At 39.6% G+C, this 18012-nt stretch overlaps 1 protein-coding gene across 1 annotated transcript; it reads left to right on the top strand.

Annotated features, from left to right (window-relative positions):
• Positions 1-2628: 2628 nt before the first annotated feature.
• Fbxo4 (F-box protein 4) lies at positions 2629-17122 on the top strand. The gene is made up of 7 exons (XM_036207491.1): positions 2629-2963; positions 3945-4180; positions 6007-6227; positions 9622-9697; positions 9810-9985; positions 12785-12960; positions 16786-17122. The coding sequence occupies exons 1-7, from the start codon at positions 2781-2783 to the stop codon at positions 16873-16875; spliced, it is 1158 nt and encodes a 385-aa protein (XP_036063384.1). The 5' UTR covers positions 2629-2780; the 3' UTR covers positions 16876-17122.
• Positions 17123-18012: the final 890 nt, after the last annotated feature.

The following is an 18012-nucleotide window of genomic DNA, read 5'->3' as shown; positions in this document are numbered from 1 at the left end:
ATTCCCCTACTTGTTTCTTGTTTTCTTTTATATTTTATTCTTGCATCAGAGTAAAAATGTTTCCTCTCAGTATGCTTTCCTAATTTCTGAATGCTTTTTTTCTGTCCTAATAACTCGCAGACTGGTTAGCATAATGATTCAGATTGTGAATTCTGGAGCTAGAAGGTCTTAGTTAAATCACAACCCTGCCATTTCCTAACTGTAACTCTTATGTAAATTAATAAATCTTCCTGAATTTTAATATTCTATTTCTTTTTGTTATTTTTAAGCATGTTTAAATGGTGTGTTTCTGTGCATGTGGCCCATGGAGGCTGGAGGCTTCAGATCCTCTGGAGCTGAAGTTTCAAATTGTAAGTCACCCGAGGTGGGTATTGGAACTCCAACTTCCATCCTCTGCAAGAGCAAGGGAAGCTCTTAACCATGATCAATCTCTCTAGCCCCTTAATCTTATTTTCAACAGGTATTTCCATAATGAATCTGAATTATTCCTCGTTCAATAGATAATTCACATTTCCTTGTAATATAGGAGCAGTGGCGTCTTGTTTCTTCAATTTAACTGACTTAGTTTCTCATGCTAATTTTCTTTCTCCGAATACATAAAATAAAACACAACTTAGGGAGCAGAAATGTCATCTAAGTAATTAATTCATAAGTCTTTTCCTGATAAGCCTGTACTTGACCTCTTCACTACTAGCAATGGCATGTGGAATAATAATCATCTTAAATTAGATTCTCACAGAGCCTCAGTTGCCCCGGCATCAAGCTTTGATGAATTTCTACTTGTCATTTAGATCCTCGGGTACTACTTTTTGAATAAAGGGTCCTATTGAAAAGCATTTAGGGTCTACTACTGAGCAGTAGTGCTGGTACATGCTGGCTTATATTGTTAAGTATCTGTTACTTCACTGTCTATATACTAGCAACTATTTCCTGTAGCCTTGTGTGTTCTTTAAAGATTTAATGTTTATAAAGATGTGGGCCTTGCCTTCTACTTTGAAGTTATAAAATGGGATTAATTTTTAAACACTCTATGAACTAGATGTAGGAGAACATTTTGACAATAGAGGTTAACACAATTGTCTATACAAGATCAAAAATTTAAATATTTTCCAAAAATAATATAGCTTCATGTCTTGGAATGGTAAACAGTTACAGGTTGACAATGATTTTAAACTAAATTATGTGGAATCTACCTATCATGCATGTTATCAAGAATAGGATTTTACTTACACCTTTAGGTTATTTTGATTGGGATGTAATTTGTCTTACTGCGGTGTAACATGTTTTGGTCCTTATTAAATATTCTTAAAAGATCTTAAATAATTTAACATGAGAATATTAAAGTATCCCCTGTAAGTGACAAGTCTAGATTTGGAACAGATTTGGGGATTAGATTAATCTACTTGAAAATGACTGACACATGCCACCACACAGGTGTTTGTGTCTTTCCTAAAGACACTATCCAGCACTGTATAATATTATTTTTGTTCTATAGTCTACCTCTGGTTTCTTAAATTTCTCTTAAATTAAGATTAAAGTGAGCAGAACAGACTTGGCTTTTGAAAGATTAAAAATTCACTAGCTACTTTTAAGAATACCACATTCTGTTTTCCTATCAAATTTTCTTCCATCCTGTCCTTTTATGATAGATCATTGAACAATTTTTTAGTGTACTTAAATTTTTGTAGTGAGCCTAAACTTGCTGTTTTGGTACAAAGTACCTAATGAACTTTTTTGAGGGAAAATAACAACTCTTAAGTAAGCAAGATAAGCGTGACCATGGCCAGAGACTATTCAAGTTACCATGAATGGCACACTGAGTTGTGGAAGCAGTTACCATGAACAAGGACAGCCACAGAAAAAAGGCCATATATCAAATACATTTACCACCTACACTGATGGAGGCATTATGTAGACAACCTAGATGAAATTGGGCTAATCTTTTCTGATTTCAGATGTTACATTATTTATGTTAAGATAGGAAAAGGGGATGGTGAGATGGTGGCTCAGCAGTGAAGAACATGTGCTGTTCTTACAGAGGAAGAACCTGAGTGGGTAGCACACAACTGCCTCATGCACATACCCACATACATACAATTAAATTAAATCTTAAGACATTTGTAAGGGCTAGATGTTTGCTAAGCTTACTAGCCACAAGTTTTACCTAATATTCTTGAAGAGGTTAGTCCAAATACAGAGATTGAAGGTAAAGAGCTATTTAAAGGACTGTGCCTGAGGCAGTTTTGGCTCTCCATCTACAATACTTTCTCCAAAGCAGGATGTGCTAGTCACATATCCTGCACTATCTTTAATACAGATGTAGCTTCTTGGAGAACTCTAACTCCACGGACTCCTGATGGTATCTGTAGGCTCAGTTTTTGCCAAGCTTCAAGAAAGCGGCACATTGGTGATTCCAAAACACAGATGCACACACAGAGCCCACTTACACCTAATTCTTAAGGGGAAGCAAGTGTCACTAGGCCCAAGATGACAGAAAAGGGTGGCTATTCAACAAGCTGTCCCTCCTAGGTCCTTGCAGTGAATGGAGAGCCAGGGACCCGAAAAAAGGTAGAGTCTGGGGTAAGGGGTGGGGCGAGAGGGGATGGTCATTCCAGCCGTCGTAAGAAAGCCAGTGGGTGAGCCATGGTTGGCGCGGACCTCGGCCCGGAACCGCGCCCAGTAGGCCAGCCCGGGTCTGCCCAGCGCGGCGGGCGGAGGCGGAGACGGAGGCCGAGCGGCCAGGAAGCCGGTGCGTCCGGCTGGGTCGCGCGGCCACGGCCATGGCTGGAAGCGAGCCCCGCGGAGCCGGCTCCCCGCCGCCCGCCAGCGACTGGAGCCGCCTGGAGGCCGCCATCCTGAGCGGCTGGAGGACCTTCTGGCATGCGGTGGGCAAGGAGCGGGCGGCGCGGACGGTGCCCCGGGAGGAGGCTGCGGAGGAGACCAGCGCACTGACGCGGCTGCCGGTGAGCCGAGACCGCAGGCCGCGCACAGCCCCCGGGCCTGGGCCGCAGGGCAGCCACTTCCGGGTGTGTGCGGGCCTGGAAGGAGAGTGGCCAGCATCGCCCTGACATGGACTCACGGTGTCCATCCCCCCAGCCAGCCAAGGTCGCCCCACAACCCACACTAGTGACCAGCACGATCACCCATAGACTGTCAGTCGTCCAAATAGGGTACCTGGAAATGTGGCTAAGGAAACGCGTTAGCTTGGGGAAGTATTCCATTTGTCTCTGTTCGGCACATCTTATCTTCAGTCCGAGACTCAGTGTATTCATTCCAGTTAGGGGATCGCCTGGAGCAAGCAAGTCTGATATATCCTAAACAACAAAACGGCCACGTAGTGGAAAATAAACGAAATTGAAAAAAAACCTCAAGTTAGAACAGGTCACAAAGAGAACGCAAGAGTTTCAGAGAAAGGTCAGAAAAGGAAGAGATTAGACATGTTGGTTATCACAGTTCTTTTATCTCAGTTGAATTATTGGTGCGTCCCACTGACATTCATTCCAAATGAAAGCCCTCCAAGTTTCTCTCCTGTGTCCTTTGAAATGGATTAATAGATTATATAGAGAAATTCAGATGACAGATTGACACGCATTCATTTGATCTAGTAGTAAAATCAGAAAAATTTCCACTAGATACACGTTTATTTTGAGGAAAAAAAATTATTGAGTAAGTGGTATATTAAATACAGAAGTGATTATCTTGCTTGAAAAATAGGAAGACAGAGCCTTGAGCTTTCAAGAATTTTTCATATGTGTTAGGAATTAAAATGTTGAGTTTTGATTATTCTCTGAAGGAAAGGAAAGTAAAATAGACTTAAGAGGTATAAAGAGTGACTCGTTCAGTTGACCTTTAGTATAGCAATTCTTTGTGGGTTATCTAAGTTATCACCAGTCTTCCAAGACAAATTATCCCTTTTTCTTCTGTGTCACGTGTCTCTGTTTCAGATCGATGTACAGCTGTATATTTTGTCATTTCTCTCTCCCCATGATCTGTGCCAGTTGGGAAGTACAGATCGGTACTGGAATAAAACCGTAAGAGACCCAATTCTCTGGAGGTATTTTCTGTTGCGGGATCTCCCTGCTTGGTCTTCTGTTGACTGGAAGTCACTTCCAGATCTAGAGATCTTAAAAAAGCCCATATCTGAGGTCACCGACAGCAAGTGTTTTGATTACATGGAGGCGTAAGTATCAATTTCTGTGAATTAACAAGAGATACTAAATTTTACACTAAATAGTCCACATTAGTTCTGACTCTGCTACTAATTTGTTGCATGGAATTTGTCTGAATGGCCCCTTGATAAAATAATGGGTAGAGCTAACTGACTTTTTTTTATAAGACCCTTGCAGCTTTAACCCTTTGTTATTTTCCTGTGGTGACTAACTAGTTTTCAATTCATTATATGTGGTATAGTTGGCCAGAAAGTAGACATTTCTTAACATTCTCATAATCTTTCTAATATGTTCCATTTTGTTAAACTGTAATGCCTTTTCATAATCAGAGAAGCAATGTCCAGAGACCAAAAAACAATTCTTTTTTGGTAGGGAAGCAAACCATTTTTGAGAGTCCAAGAAATAAGGTCTTGTTATTGCCTCAAAGCCTTGATGTTTCTTGAGTATCATGTACATGAGGACATTATTTTCACTGCACAAATGCTGCGTATTGGAGTCTATGGGGATCTGCTCTGTGTATGGTAACACCTGTACCTGTTTAACATAAAGATTTTAATCTTTGTGTTAAGGATGTAGAGGTTCTCAGAAAGGATAGATGATTTGCATATGGCACAGTGTGTAAGGGACTGTTCAATACTATCATGTTCCCTCAGAATGTGTCACTGTATGTAGGTAAAACCCACTTTATTGTGAACCCCACATTTAAAGCATAATAAAAAAAATTAAAAGAACCTTTGACCTTTGGGTAAGAATTGTTGTCCTATGCTAGATTCAGTAGCTACATTTAGAATTTTCCCACCTGCATTTTATTTGTTGCTCAGCCTTTCTAATCCAGATGTTATTATGTCAGGTAATATGGGATGACTAGATCAAAATGTACCATGATCTTTATAGATAATCTCAAATGACATTTCTTTTTTTAATAAAAAAATTACTCTTATTTACTATTTGTTGTATGTATGTATGGGTGGGCACACACATGCCATAGTACATATGGAGGTCAGAGGACAACCTTTTGGAGTCCATTTCCTCCTTCCACCATATGGGTCCCTGGGATCCAACTCACGTCATTAGTCTTGGCCACATTGACCTGCTGAGCCAACATATCTTCTTTCACATGGTTTTTATTTTTCTAATTTTCAATGATGTATATTTGGGCCTCCCTGTGTATTTATTTAATAGTTGGAATAAACTATTGTATTGGAGAGTATTAAAAGAGTATTTAAGAAGTCTGATATTAGTGGCTTTAGTAATATTTGAACTTTTCTGGGATTTAATGCGAAGTATCTGTAGCCGATCTTAATTATGGGGATTCTTAATCTTAACATTATTGACATTTTGGAGCAGTTGTGGGGGACGGTCCTGGAAATTGTAGGCTGTACGGTGACATCTCTGGTTCTACTAAGTTGATGCTGGTAGCACAGCCCCCCTTCCCCAGCTGTGAAAATGAAGTTGTTCAGACGTTGCCACATACTCTAGGATGGTAAAATCTTTCTCAGGAGAGAACAGTTACTAGTGTATGCAGTTAGTTTCAACTGTTCAAACAGATATTGCTGTTTCATGAGAGGAACTAAAAAAAGATATGTATGTAAAAACGTCTTCCCTGGGGAGGTCCCTGCAGCTTCACGATCACTCCCACTCTCTGTCACTTGGTGTTTTCCCTTGTCGTGGCACTCTGCATACATGTGACAGTGGTGTATGTATGACTGCCTGGGAGGGTTGAAACCGTCCATGTTCTTTATAGTACTGTGTTTTGCAACTCCATAAATGATATAGTCTCAGATGAAGAAGTCAAACGTTTTCTATTTTGTTGTCTAATTGTGGCAATTTTATGCAGTTATAAAATGTGCTGTCCATATACAAGAAGAGCCTTGAAAGCCAGCCGTCCTATGTACGGAGCTGTCACCTCTTTTTTACACTCATTGATCATTCAGAATGAACCCCGATTTGCTATGTTTGGACCAGGTTTGGAAGAACTGAATACATCTTTGGTGTTGAGTTTGATGTCTTCTGAGGAACTTTGCCCAACTGCTGGTTTGCCTCATAGACAGATTGATGGTAATTTTCATGCTAATATACAATATGTTTTTCAATTAAATCTTGTAGTGAAATATAGAAATTGGTGGATGGACTCCCTGCTCCCACTAAATGGGAAAAATTAATATAAGAAGTATGTTTTTTCTTAATTTCTCAAAATTGTATAATTTAGAATTTAATATGCTAAAATAAAGTAGTATATTTTAGCAGTGTATATCATGTTTACCATATGAAAAACTTACCAAAGAAAACCACTGAACACCTATTTGCAAATTATTTTATATATGTTGGGATTTTTGAGAAAGAATTATATTATCACATCTCTATAGAAAAAAGAAAAAATGAAAACAATCCACAAAACAGCATGCGTTTTTTTGGAAAGGTGGGAAAGCATCATAAACATGAATACTGATACACAATGAAAGATGTGCCTTACTCGTTATATGGCATAGATACAGAGATGTAGAACAAATCTTGGTCTTCCATGAAGACAATAGCTCTAAGTGAGAACACAGACAAGTATTTAGGTAATTAGAATTTGACCACTTAGTTTCTGAATAGAAAGATAAGAACCAAAGAAGGCTGTTCATTGAAGATGATGTCTGCTAAGACTCTTGAGTATTAGTAGCTGTGTCCTCTTAAAGAGGAAGGATGAAAGCACAGAGTTCTGAAGTGTCTATAAACCTAGCAAGAGTGGAGCTGGGTAAACACCACCACATGGGATGCATGAGTATGTGGGAGCTGTTGAAGAAGCTTCCTCAGAGGGTCGAGAGGATGAAGATTTCATTTTAGAAAGCGTATTCCAGCTCCTGAGTAAAAACTCATTAGAAGAGCCTAAAGAAGGTGCTATAATCTATGATTTAAAAACATGAAAGAGGTCATTGGATGAAAACGAATGAACACTGAGGATGAAAGTTGATACAACGAATAAGGATTTTGTAATAAGGATAACAGATTTCTGCCTTGTGGTTTCTGTTGGGTTTAAAGTTGTTCCCTAGGGTAAGGATTCACCAGAGGAGAATGCTGTTTGTGGTTACTGTTTTTGGTGACAGAAGCTAGGGATCTTGTCAGTTTTATTTTTTGCTAGTATCTGTAATGCCAGACACATCACAGGTTCCACACTACGGTGGCTTGAATGAGGATGTGCCCCATGGTCTCATATAGTCAATTGCTTGGCCCCCAGTTGGTGGAACTGTTTGGTAAGGATTAAGAGGCGCGGCCTTTTTAGAGGAGGTGCATCACTAAGGGAGGGCTTTGAGGTTCCAAAAGGTCACACACCATTCCCAGTTAGCCCTCCCTCTATGAGTTTATGTCTCAACTGTAAGCTCTCAGCTACTGGTACAGCCTGCCTGCTGCCTGTTGCTATGATCATCGCCAGGATGGTCAAGGACTCTAACCCTCTGGAATCATGAGAGTCATGAGGCCCAAATTAAGTGCTGTCTTTTATAAGTTGCCTTGGTCATGGCGTTTTTGACACACACACACACACACACACACACACACACACACACACACACGGTAAATGAATGGCTTACAGATTGTGTGTCCAGGTCAGAAGAACAAGGGCTAGAGAAATGAACATTTGGGAGTCATAAGTGTTTCAGGTCCACATGGACTTGGAAGTTTAGGGGGATGGAGAGAAAGATAGCGAGCTGTATGCTGAAATCTACGTGGGGGAGGGGATGATGATGGGTGACTAAGCTGAGGCAGAGGGATTGCTCTCCAGCTGCTTGGTGTTGTTTCTTGGATGGAACTATTCCAGATGGTTCTTGAGTAATGGTTTAGACAAGTCATTGGGAGTAGAGAGATCAGCCCACTTCTTAACTGTAGGGTATGAGGAAATAAGCAATTCTGATAACTGAGAGTCCATGGCAAGAGAAGTATTACCTAAGGTAGGCCAGTTTCAGACAAGGACTCATAGTAAAGGAAACAATTCAGGACAAGCCAGAAGATATGAGGAAATTTGATAATTATGAAATGGCAATTACATTCTTCTTACAGAGTCTTAAGTGATTGCTGGAAAAAGTCTACAAGGTCAGAGAAGAGTATGGGTTGCATAATAAGTTGGGCTCAGATTAGACATTTGTTGAAAGAATAATTTTTGGAAATTAAACTGATATACACAAACAGCAGAAACAGTTGGTTCTGTTTCCATGTGCTTTCTGTGGACTAACATGACCGAAGGAGCAGAGGATCATGTGGTTTGGGATAGTTACAGTTCTAGTACCCACAAGTCCAAATCTACACATGTGATACTTAGAATGGCGACATAAGATGACATGACACAGCTTATTTAAGTAGAATTCAAGAATTAGGGGTATTAAAGACTGGAGTTGTCTCTAATGAGGTAAGTGGGGTCAGACTATATTGATTTGTTTGTATATCTGGAGGCCCGTGGCTTTGTAGAGAAGAGAAACACTTGGATATGTATCATAAAGCAATGTATCTGCTACTGCAAGAAAGGCTAGTTAAAGCAAGAAGATTTAGAGGACTGGTTAGATTCCAGATTTCCAGCTGGTACTAAGAGGAGAATGGCCATGGAGAGAAGTGGACAGTTCTGAAGGGATATTTATATAGCAAAAACTAGAGTGATGGAGTCAAGGATGTTTCCTGGAGACAAAAAAAAGGCATTGATCATGAATAGAATTACCACCACCACCACCCACCACCACCACCACCAACAACAACAACACCAACACCACCACCACCACCACAACAACAACAACAACAAAACAGAAGAGGCCAAGAAAGGGACAGCAACAGTGTTGGATGACTCGGACACAAAGGAGTAAGAAGCCAATATTAGCAATCTAAGGGTCTCACATATTAGATCCTCAAAGCAACCCCTAAGAGGTATAGATTATTTTTTTGTGTTAAAACAGTCTCACAAATAAGTGAATGTTCTGGCAAGCTTAGGATTCTAATCCACATCACTCTAATTTTCCAAATTTCAGCACCTGCAGTTCTGGCTCCATTTCTAAGGCATTTCTAATGTCGCACCACATGTTTATAAACAGTTTTTCGTAGGGGAAGGAGGGGAGAATATATACTTGGATTATAAGACCAGTGGAGGTTGGAAGCATAAAATATGGAGAGGAGTCAACATGGGGGATACATAGAAGTAGTTACCATTCCCGACTGCTACTGTAATGCTTGCAATGATGACTGAAGACGGACGAGCCAAACTGCACTTAATTCTCTGTGTTTGTGCTGCCGTGTGAGTCGGCGTTCACAAGTTCACACAACCAACTGTTCTGTCTTCATCACAAGCCTTGCATTTGATTCCACAGTTGTGTGTAACTTGCTGTGTTTTTTTCTTTGCCCCCCCTTTTTTTATTTCACTGCATAATTTTTCTGTGGAATTTTTTTATGTTTTTATTATTGGCTTGTTTGTATAACTGATTTTCTCGTGTAGGTATTGGATCTGGAGTCAATTTCCAGCTGAGCAATCAACATAAGTTCAACATCCTTATATTATATTCGACTACCAGGTAAGGCTGTCTGTTCAGTGGGCTGCCTGAAACATCAGCCGTGGAACATTTTGGTGGGATGGGACCTGGTTAATGTCTTTTTCGTATGTTTGCACATTTTTTTTTCTTGCAGAAAGGAAAGAGACAGGGCAAGGGAAGAGCATACAAGTACCGTTAACAAGATGTTCAGCCTACAGAGTGAAGGAGATGAACACCAAGGAAGCCGCTACAGTGTGATTCCACAAATTCAGAAGGTGTGTGAGGTTGTAGATGGGTTCATCTATGTGGCAAATGCCGAAGCTCATAAACGTAAGCATTCTTTCCCTTCTCCTTCAAGGGGCTATGACTTCATTCTTTGCAAAATAAACAATCCTATCGTTACAGAGCCATAGTGATAGGACAGTTAGATTTTACCACTGCGGTTTTTCTGGCCATTACAGCCACTAGTGTTTTCAACCTTTGTACTATGTGGGAACTTCCTAGCTTGCCACGTTGTGATCCGTAGATTTGGCCTGTTATTCTGGACATCCAGTTTTTAATCAACACCATGGAGTCCTGATAGCTATAGCCATATTTTTGTATAGTTCTACATTTTAAAACTACTGATGCTTTCTCTGCCTCTGATATATTTAAGTAATTTATGTAAGTAACTGAAAATGTATTAGTTTATTCTATCCATACTGTAGTGAGGTGTGGGGATAGGATGCTAGTTGAATTGATTAAAGTTAAGTTAATTAAATCAGTGGATTGATAATACTCTCCATATATGCTGAATGATTGTCACTGACAATATTGTTTTGGTATGACATTGCTATATTATTGGACCATGAACCAATATTATAGTTTTCTCTGAATCCTTTGTGTACAAGGTAGAATATAAATATACAACAAATGATTTATTATGCATGTTGCTTATATATAGTATATATGATACATGTATCATAGTTATTTAATGTATTGGTTTTAATTTACAATGAATTTATTTTTCTACCAATCTGTTAAGTCGTGGAGGCAATTAGAAATCCTGGATAAATTGTTCATAAGAAAATAATAAATTATTATATTATAGGACTGTAAAAGGAAAAATTAATAGAGAAATAAAAGATAGATTGATTTGTTCAAACAACTGTTGGTGAGTTAACAATAGTTGCAAAAGTCAGACCCTGTATTTGCTGGCGGACATAAGACTGAGAGCAAAAACTGATAGAGAGCTCACTTTCATCTAGTCTTTCAGGTTGGTCCCAATAGCCCCCTGTAAAATGGGTAGAGCCTCAGACTCAATCCCAAGCATGATGGATACAAATAAATTACTTAATTAAAACATAGGATACAAAAATAATCTATACCTGCTTATAAAATTTTTTCCATGGAACTCTGCTAGATTTTCATTAAAAGTTTAGTGGTAGGACAGGAGCCCTCTAAGTCCTTTGGGAAAGAGGCATGTGTTGATTGGCTGCTATGCAGGTGAGAGGGGCCCTGTTTTCTATATCATTTTCTCAAATGAAGCCATAGCTTTCTGTCAACAGTGATAGGACCAGAAATCCCACTGCCTCTTATTCCACCAGAGACTGACTGCTCCTGAGAGAAAGGTAGAAACCAAAGCTCTTGCCTGAGCACAGAGGTAGGAATCGAGTTTGTAATAAGTACTCATTTGTCTTCTGATTCTGTGGAGGGAAGGATGTTTTTACAGAAGACCTTTCTACCAATACAGGGAAGAATTCAGTAGTCATGCTTGGACACCGAGAATGCTTCCACTATTCATGCTTAGGTGTGGTTGATATATTGTGTATCCTAATAAACCTTATCTGAGGGTCAGAGAAGAGAACAGCTACTAGATTAGACATAGAGACCAGAAAATGGTGGCACACACGCCTGTAATCCTGTCGCTTAGGAGGCAGAGATCTGTCTGGATCACTATGAGTTCAAGGCCACACCAAGAACAGAGTCAGGTGTGGTGGCACATACCTTTAATGCCAGTACTTGAGATCTCATGTCTTTGCTTGGGAAAGACACACACCTTTAATCCCAGGAAGTGATGGCAGGAAGCAGAAAGGTAGATAAGGCCCGAGGACCAGGAACTAGAAGCTTTTTAATCTTTTAGGCTTTTGAGGAGCAGTTCAGCTGAGATCCATTCAGGTGAGGACTAGGATGCTTTCAGTTTGAGGAATTAGCAAGGTGAGACTGGCTGTGGTTTGTTTTATTTCTCTGATTTTTCAGCATTCACCCCAATACCTGGCTCCCCTGAGTTTTTCATTTAATAAGACCATTTAGAAATTTGTGTTACACTTAGGGGCATATCATCCTAAGACTGAAGCTGTTACGTAAAAACAGCCTGCACCTCACTACATAGCCTGGGCTGGCCTTGAACTCATGGCATTTATTTTGCTTCATACTCCTGATTGCTAGTATTACAAGTGTGATCTATCATACCTAACTGCAGAGACAATTTGAATTCTCTGTGTTTGGAGTATTCTGGAGACTACTTTGACCCAACAGTCAAAGGAACATGCCTGCTTCTAATAGTCGGTCCGCTTTACCTCCGTCTCTAACTGCTTTTCTAAGTAAAATGCTTAGCATTAAATCTAAAAGTTCTGAGACAGAAAAAGAAACAGTGGCTTGTATCTGTAGGCCAGGCTTTTTGGGAGACTGATATAGGGGAATGGCTTGGGAATTTTGTTTACCATATGCTGTCAGTGATCTGGACCCCCAAATAAAAAGGCAGAGGTAAAAAATCTGGATGAAAAAAAAATAGAGCCAATTTTATGCTCACATATTGGAAGTAAGGCCTTTGAAAGAAAGAGTAATCTGACAGTTGCTGAATGTGTAAGAGAAAATTATCATGTCATAGAAGTTACTTTAAACGATTGGGATACCTGAATGTTTTTGCGACTGTATTTCTTTATGTCATCATTAAAATTTCTATCTTTGAAAGAAAGTTTAATACAATTTTGTGGCAGAATGATAAATAAATCTTAGCAATAAAGACAGTTTATTGTGTTTAAATCCTGATAAAAATTTTAATTCCTTTGTGTGCTATTTTTTAACTATAATTATTTTTAGAGTAATTATAAGTAATGTAAATTACAAATTTCAACTTTAATTCCTTAGGACATGAATGGCAAGATGAATTTTCTCGTATTATGGCCATGACAGATCCAGCTTTTGGATCATCAGGAAGACCAATGCTGGTTTTATCTTGTATTTCTCAAGCAGATGTAAAAAGAATGCCCTGTTTTTATTTAGCTCATGAGCTGCGTCTCAACCTTCTAAACCACCCATGGATGGTAAGGTCCTAACTGCTCTGGTGACAAAGAATTTATTTTTAGTGAACTTTATATTGTATGTATTTATTTATATATGTTTACATGTATGTTTGCATGTATGTGTGTTTGTGAGCTTTCTTTTATGGTAACAAAATACACAAGATAATAATTTAAAAAGAAAAGGAGGCATATTTTCTCTCAGTTTATGTTTTGGTTCATGATCAGTTGACCCTCTTGATTTTGAGCCTGTGGCAAGGCAGATCATCATACTGTAAATAGTATAGAGGATATAGAGATAGAGGAAACTTCTGTCTTGGAACAAAAGGGGAAGAGAAAGAGGAAGGAGCTGAGATCCCAGGATGACCTTCAAGGAACATCCCAAGTGACCTCCCAGAAGTCACCACTTCTTGAAAATTTCACCACTCCCTAACAGCAGTGTGTGGTAGGGACCAGGCCTGTGACACACAGAACTTTAGGGAACACTAACTGGAACAACAAAATTCATTTTCAAAATGAACTACCACTCTAAAGTGAAATTTAAGGGCTTGGCTGGTGGCTGGGAATAAATTAGGATTGGTCATCTGTTCCCTACTCACCCCTCCTATGGTAGGAACAGTAAGACAGTAACTGGGGGTGGTTTTAAGGACCCCTCTCTTGTGGTTTTCTTAGCACCAGTGTGTATGCTTTAAGAATTTTAGGGGGTTGGGGCTTTAGCTCAGTGGTAGAGCGCTTGTCTAGCAAGTGCAAGGCCCTGGGTTCGATCCTCAGCTTAAAAAAAAAAAAAGAATTTTAGGATGAGTAGCATTTCCCATGTGAAAACACAGGTCGTTGGGGCTAAGGATGTTGCTCAGTGGTGAAGTACCTACCCAATAGGTAGGAGACTCGAGGGTTTGGTTCCCAGCACCCCTGAAAATGTACATCTCATGGGTTAGTGCTTTAAATTTTGTTTGAATAGTGAAACCTTTTTCTCAAATGATAGCTGTCATGAAACTCCATATTGTCTACCTTCCTCTGCCTCCCAAGTGCTAGGGTTAAAGATTTTTCTTTTTTTTCCCTATCTACCTAAAGGTTTGTTGATTTTGTTTAAAATTCAGAAAACCAACTGTTTATCTTTTAAATCACTGTTTTGTTTATTTTTACTGTTTTCTTGGTTGTTTCTTTTCATCTCATAATATGGTGTTTGTTTTGCTCTGATTTCCCTAAACTCCTGAGATACATCATTAGCATGTTTATTTGAAATATTATTTATTTACTGGGGCTTGGGCCAAAAATATGCCCCTATCCCTCTGTGTGTGTGTGTGTGTGTGTGTGTGTGTGTGTGTGTGTGTGTGTGTGTGTGTGTAGCTTAAGTTTTTCTGTGTCCCACCTGGCCCACGGTCAGGACAAATCTTTCCCATTCACATCCCCCAAGTAAACACACAGAGGCTTATACCAATTAAAACTGTTTGGCCATTTGCTCAGGCTTATTACTGACTAGCTCTTATACTTAAATTTATCCATAATTCTTTTTTTTTTTCACCCCATAATTCTTATCTATGTCTAGCCATGTGGCTTGGTACCTTTTTTCAGTACTGCCTTCACATCTTGCTTCCACTGTGTCTAGCTGGCGACTCCTGACTCAGCCTTCCTGTTCCCAGAATTCTCTTCTCTGCTTGTTCCTCCTATACTTCCTGCCTGGCTACTGGCCAATCAGCATTTTATTTATTTACCAATCAGAGCAACACATTTACAGCATACAGAGCGATATCCACAGTGTGTGTGTGTGTGTGTGTTTGTGTGTGTGTGTGTGTTTTACATGTGTGTCTGTGTGTATTTTAATGTACGTACTTGTTGCTCTAATTTGCCTTTTTGTACTGTGTTTGCTATATCCCATATGTTTGGTGTATTGTTTTGTAGGGAGATGTTTCTCTCCATCCCAAATAACACAGAGGCTTACATTGAATATAAGTGTTTGGCTGATAGCTCAGACTTGTTACTAGCTAATATCTCTATTCCATTCCTACTGGCAATCTCCACTTTCCCCATGGCTAGTCCTGTTCACAGGGCCAGTGATAACAACCTATTTTTTCTTGTAACAACCGGTCTTCTCCACTTCCTCAAGAAACAGATCCTTGATGTCTCTAGGATGGCAGTTAACCAAATGCTTCTTTACCCACACCTTCCACTGAGCATGAGCCCACAGACTCCTGACTCCCCCGCCCCCACACACACATTGTTCCATGCCAGCAGGAAGTAACTAGACTTGAACCAGGAAGTAGCTAGACTTGAACCCATGCCCATATATCCAAAAATGTTAGAATGTTTGCTTATCTGAGAACTCTGCTTTGGCTCCACCGCTCTCTCTCCAGACCCTGCCTTCAGAAAGCATGCCAAACTGTGGCTCTTCCCCTCAGAGCTACTCAAGACCATGCCTGTAGGGTGTTTAAACTGCCTCCTGGAGAATGGCCATGTGGTTGTGTCTCCCCCACCTCCCCAATGTTTTTGCCCAATAAGCTTGATCTTTTATTTTTAATTTGGCTTGATTTGGATTACTGCATCGGCAGAGAGACTTAATATCAGGGTACAGAAACCTTTCACTTAAATTAATCCATATTTCTTATCTCTGCTTCGCCACATGGCTCATGGCTTGTTACCTTATTTTCTATGTGTTTTGTTTCCTAGGCAGCTGGCTGGCTTCTCTTCACTCTGCCCTCCTTCTTCCTGGTATTCTCAGTTTGATTGTCCTGCCTAACTTCCTGCCTAGCTACTGGCCTGTCAGCTTTTTATTAGACAATGAGAATGAAAAGTTTTTGCACTCTCCACCAACGTAGCAATCCAAATCAGACAAATTAGAAAATAAAAAAAAAAAAAAAGTTTAATGTGTAAAGCATTCCCAGGTGATTCTCCAGCCCCCAAGAGAGGAGACAGGGAAACCATATGTCTGTTTTCTGGGATGCAGCTTAAATACCCTGTGGGAGTGGTGTTGAGCATCTCTGGGGGAGGAGTCGTGTTTGGCAGGCTTTGAAGGGGCGGGTTTGGGGAAAGAGATGGGAAGGGGAGTTGAGGTGGATCTTCCATTGGAACATTCCAGACTTTGGGGTATATGGATGCCAGAGTGCCTGGGCTGAGGTGAACCTTCCACCAGAGCAGAGAGTAATTCATATTCACAGTGTACAGAACGATTGTCCCACGACATTGTTTCCCATTTTCATTTTTCCTTCTAATTTATCCAATGGCCATTGTTTGTTTAGTAGCATGTTACATCTATGTGTTCGTCCATTCTAGTTTTTTGTTGTTGTTATTTCTAGTTTTATTCTGCCTTTAATCATAAAAATACATGTGATTTTTTTAACTTAATTGTTTTCATTGTTGAAGATTCTGTGCTCTAAAATAATGTCTATTCTAGAGAATGTTCCAACATATGATGAAAACCAAGTGTATATTCTGTAGTTTTTAGATAAAATGTTCTCCATTGTCTCTCAGATCCATGAGTCTCCAGTCAGCTCTGCAGTATGTCACATTTATTAGTTGGCCAGTTAGGTTCATTAAAAAGTGTTTTAGTCTTCAAAGTGGATCCTTTGGAGGAATTGTTTTCCAGGATGTACAAGAAGCTTGTCCCTCCCATTTCCAGAGCTGAGTTCTGAGAAGTAAGACTAACACTAACATGGTTAGAAGACAGAAGAGAAGATCAGTTATGTACATGATTGTGCCCGGTGATAGTGCTTGAAAAACGTACTCAGTCTTTGTTCAGGTCATTTAATTTTAGCTCATATTGTTTAGCTCAAAAACAAAATAATGTCTAGAGAAATGCGTCTCACCCTAAGATTCTGGTTTGAACTGACAGCATCATCTCTCACCTGCTCACAGGTCCAGGATATAGAGGCTGAAACTCTGACTGGTTTCTTGAATGGCATTGAGTGGATTCTTGAGGAAGTGGAATCTAAACATGCAAAATGATGTTCCTTTTGGACCTTCGGAAGCCCCAGGGAGTGATGTGGTGTGTGTTTCCCATCATCCATCCTGTTCCTGCATTTCTGTAGGAGGGCTTTACACAGGACAGCTATTGCTGCCGTGATCCTGACTCTTGACCATAAATCAGTTGCACGTTTCAATCATACTACCTTTCCCCAAAATGAACTCTCTCATTTTTGATAACTTTTATATTTTCTGTCTTTTTGAAAATATTAAATTCTGCAAAACCAAAGTTTGTGATTCTCTCATTCTCATGGCTTCTCTTCTTTCGCCAACACGTTTGCCCTGATGGGAAATAGTCAACCTGCTTAGCTTAGGATATTTCTAGGGGACTCACTAATTGGTTATCAGAAAGAAGTTTTTAATCTGTTCTCAATACTAGTTATACTAGTTATGAAAATTTCAATAGAACTGCATTAATATTATAACCCAAACCTCTGTTCTTTTTTGAGAGACTAGAAAGAATATTATGTTATATCTGATTTTGCTTCAGTGCAAATGACTTTTTCCTGGAAGTTGTTATGTTCAAATAATTTTGAACATGGAAGTGCTAACTTCTGGGTCATGAAGAAAACATCCCAGAGATTTACGTGTGTGATACTACCTCACCAAATGCCCGTGTCTTGCAGAGGAAATAACCTAGCACCCCATTGGAACTGGGGAATTTTTAAGTTATAGTGAGAGGAATATAAATGGTGCTGTCTGGTTCTGTATTTAAAAGTATTTTTGTTTTGTGAAGACAGCTGTACCATACATATGATCATATTCTTTCTTAATAGTCGGTGATTATCTTTGCTATTTTGATCTTTTGGTGAAGGTCTTGATGGTAGAGCTCCCAGCTGTGCTGGACCTCCCATGCCAAGAAAGACCTACGTGGGACTAACTGGGAGAGGATGTTCCTGAGCTAACACATGTACTCATGTATCTGTTAAGCTCATGAATAGCTTCAACCCACTCAAGAAAGCAGCTCCCAAACTGGCATTTAAAGATCCCATTTGTTCCTACCTCTTAATAGTATATATAAGGAATTAAACACAACATGTACTTCAGAAAGAACAAATTGCATACAATCACAGCCACATATTTTTCTTGGTTTTAGTTGAAGCAACAGAGGCACAGAGA

This window comes from Onychomys torridus, chromosome 15, assembly GCF_903995425.1.
Source record: "Onychomys torridus chromosome 15, mOncTor1.1, whole genome shotgun sequence".
In the NCBI taxonomy this organism is placed as follows: Eukaryota; Metazoa; Chordata; class Mammalia; order Rodentia; family Cricetidae; genus Onychomys; species Onychomys torridus.
This window is presented reverse-complemented; position numbering and strand designations above follow the sequence as displayed.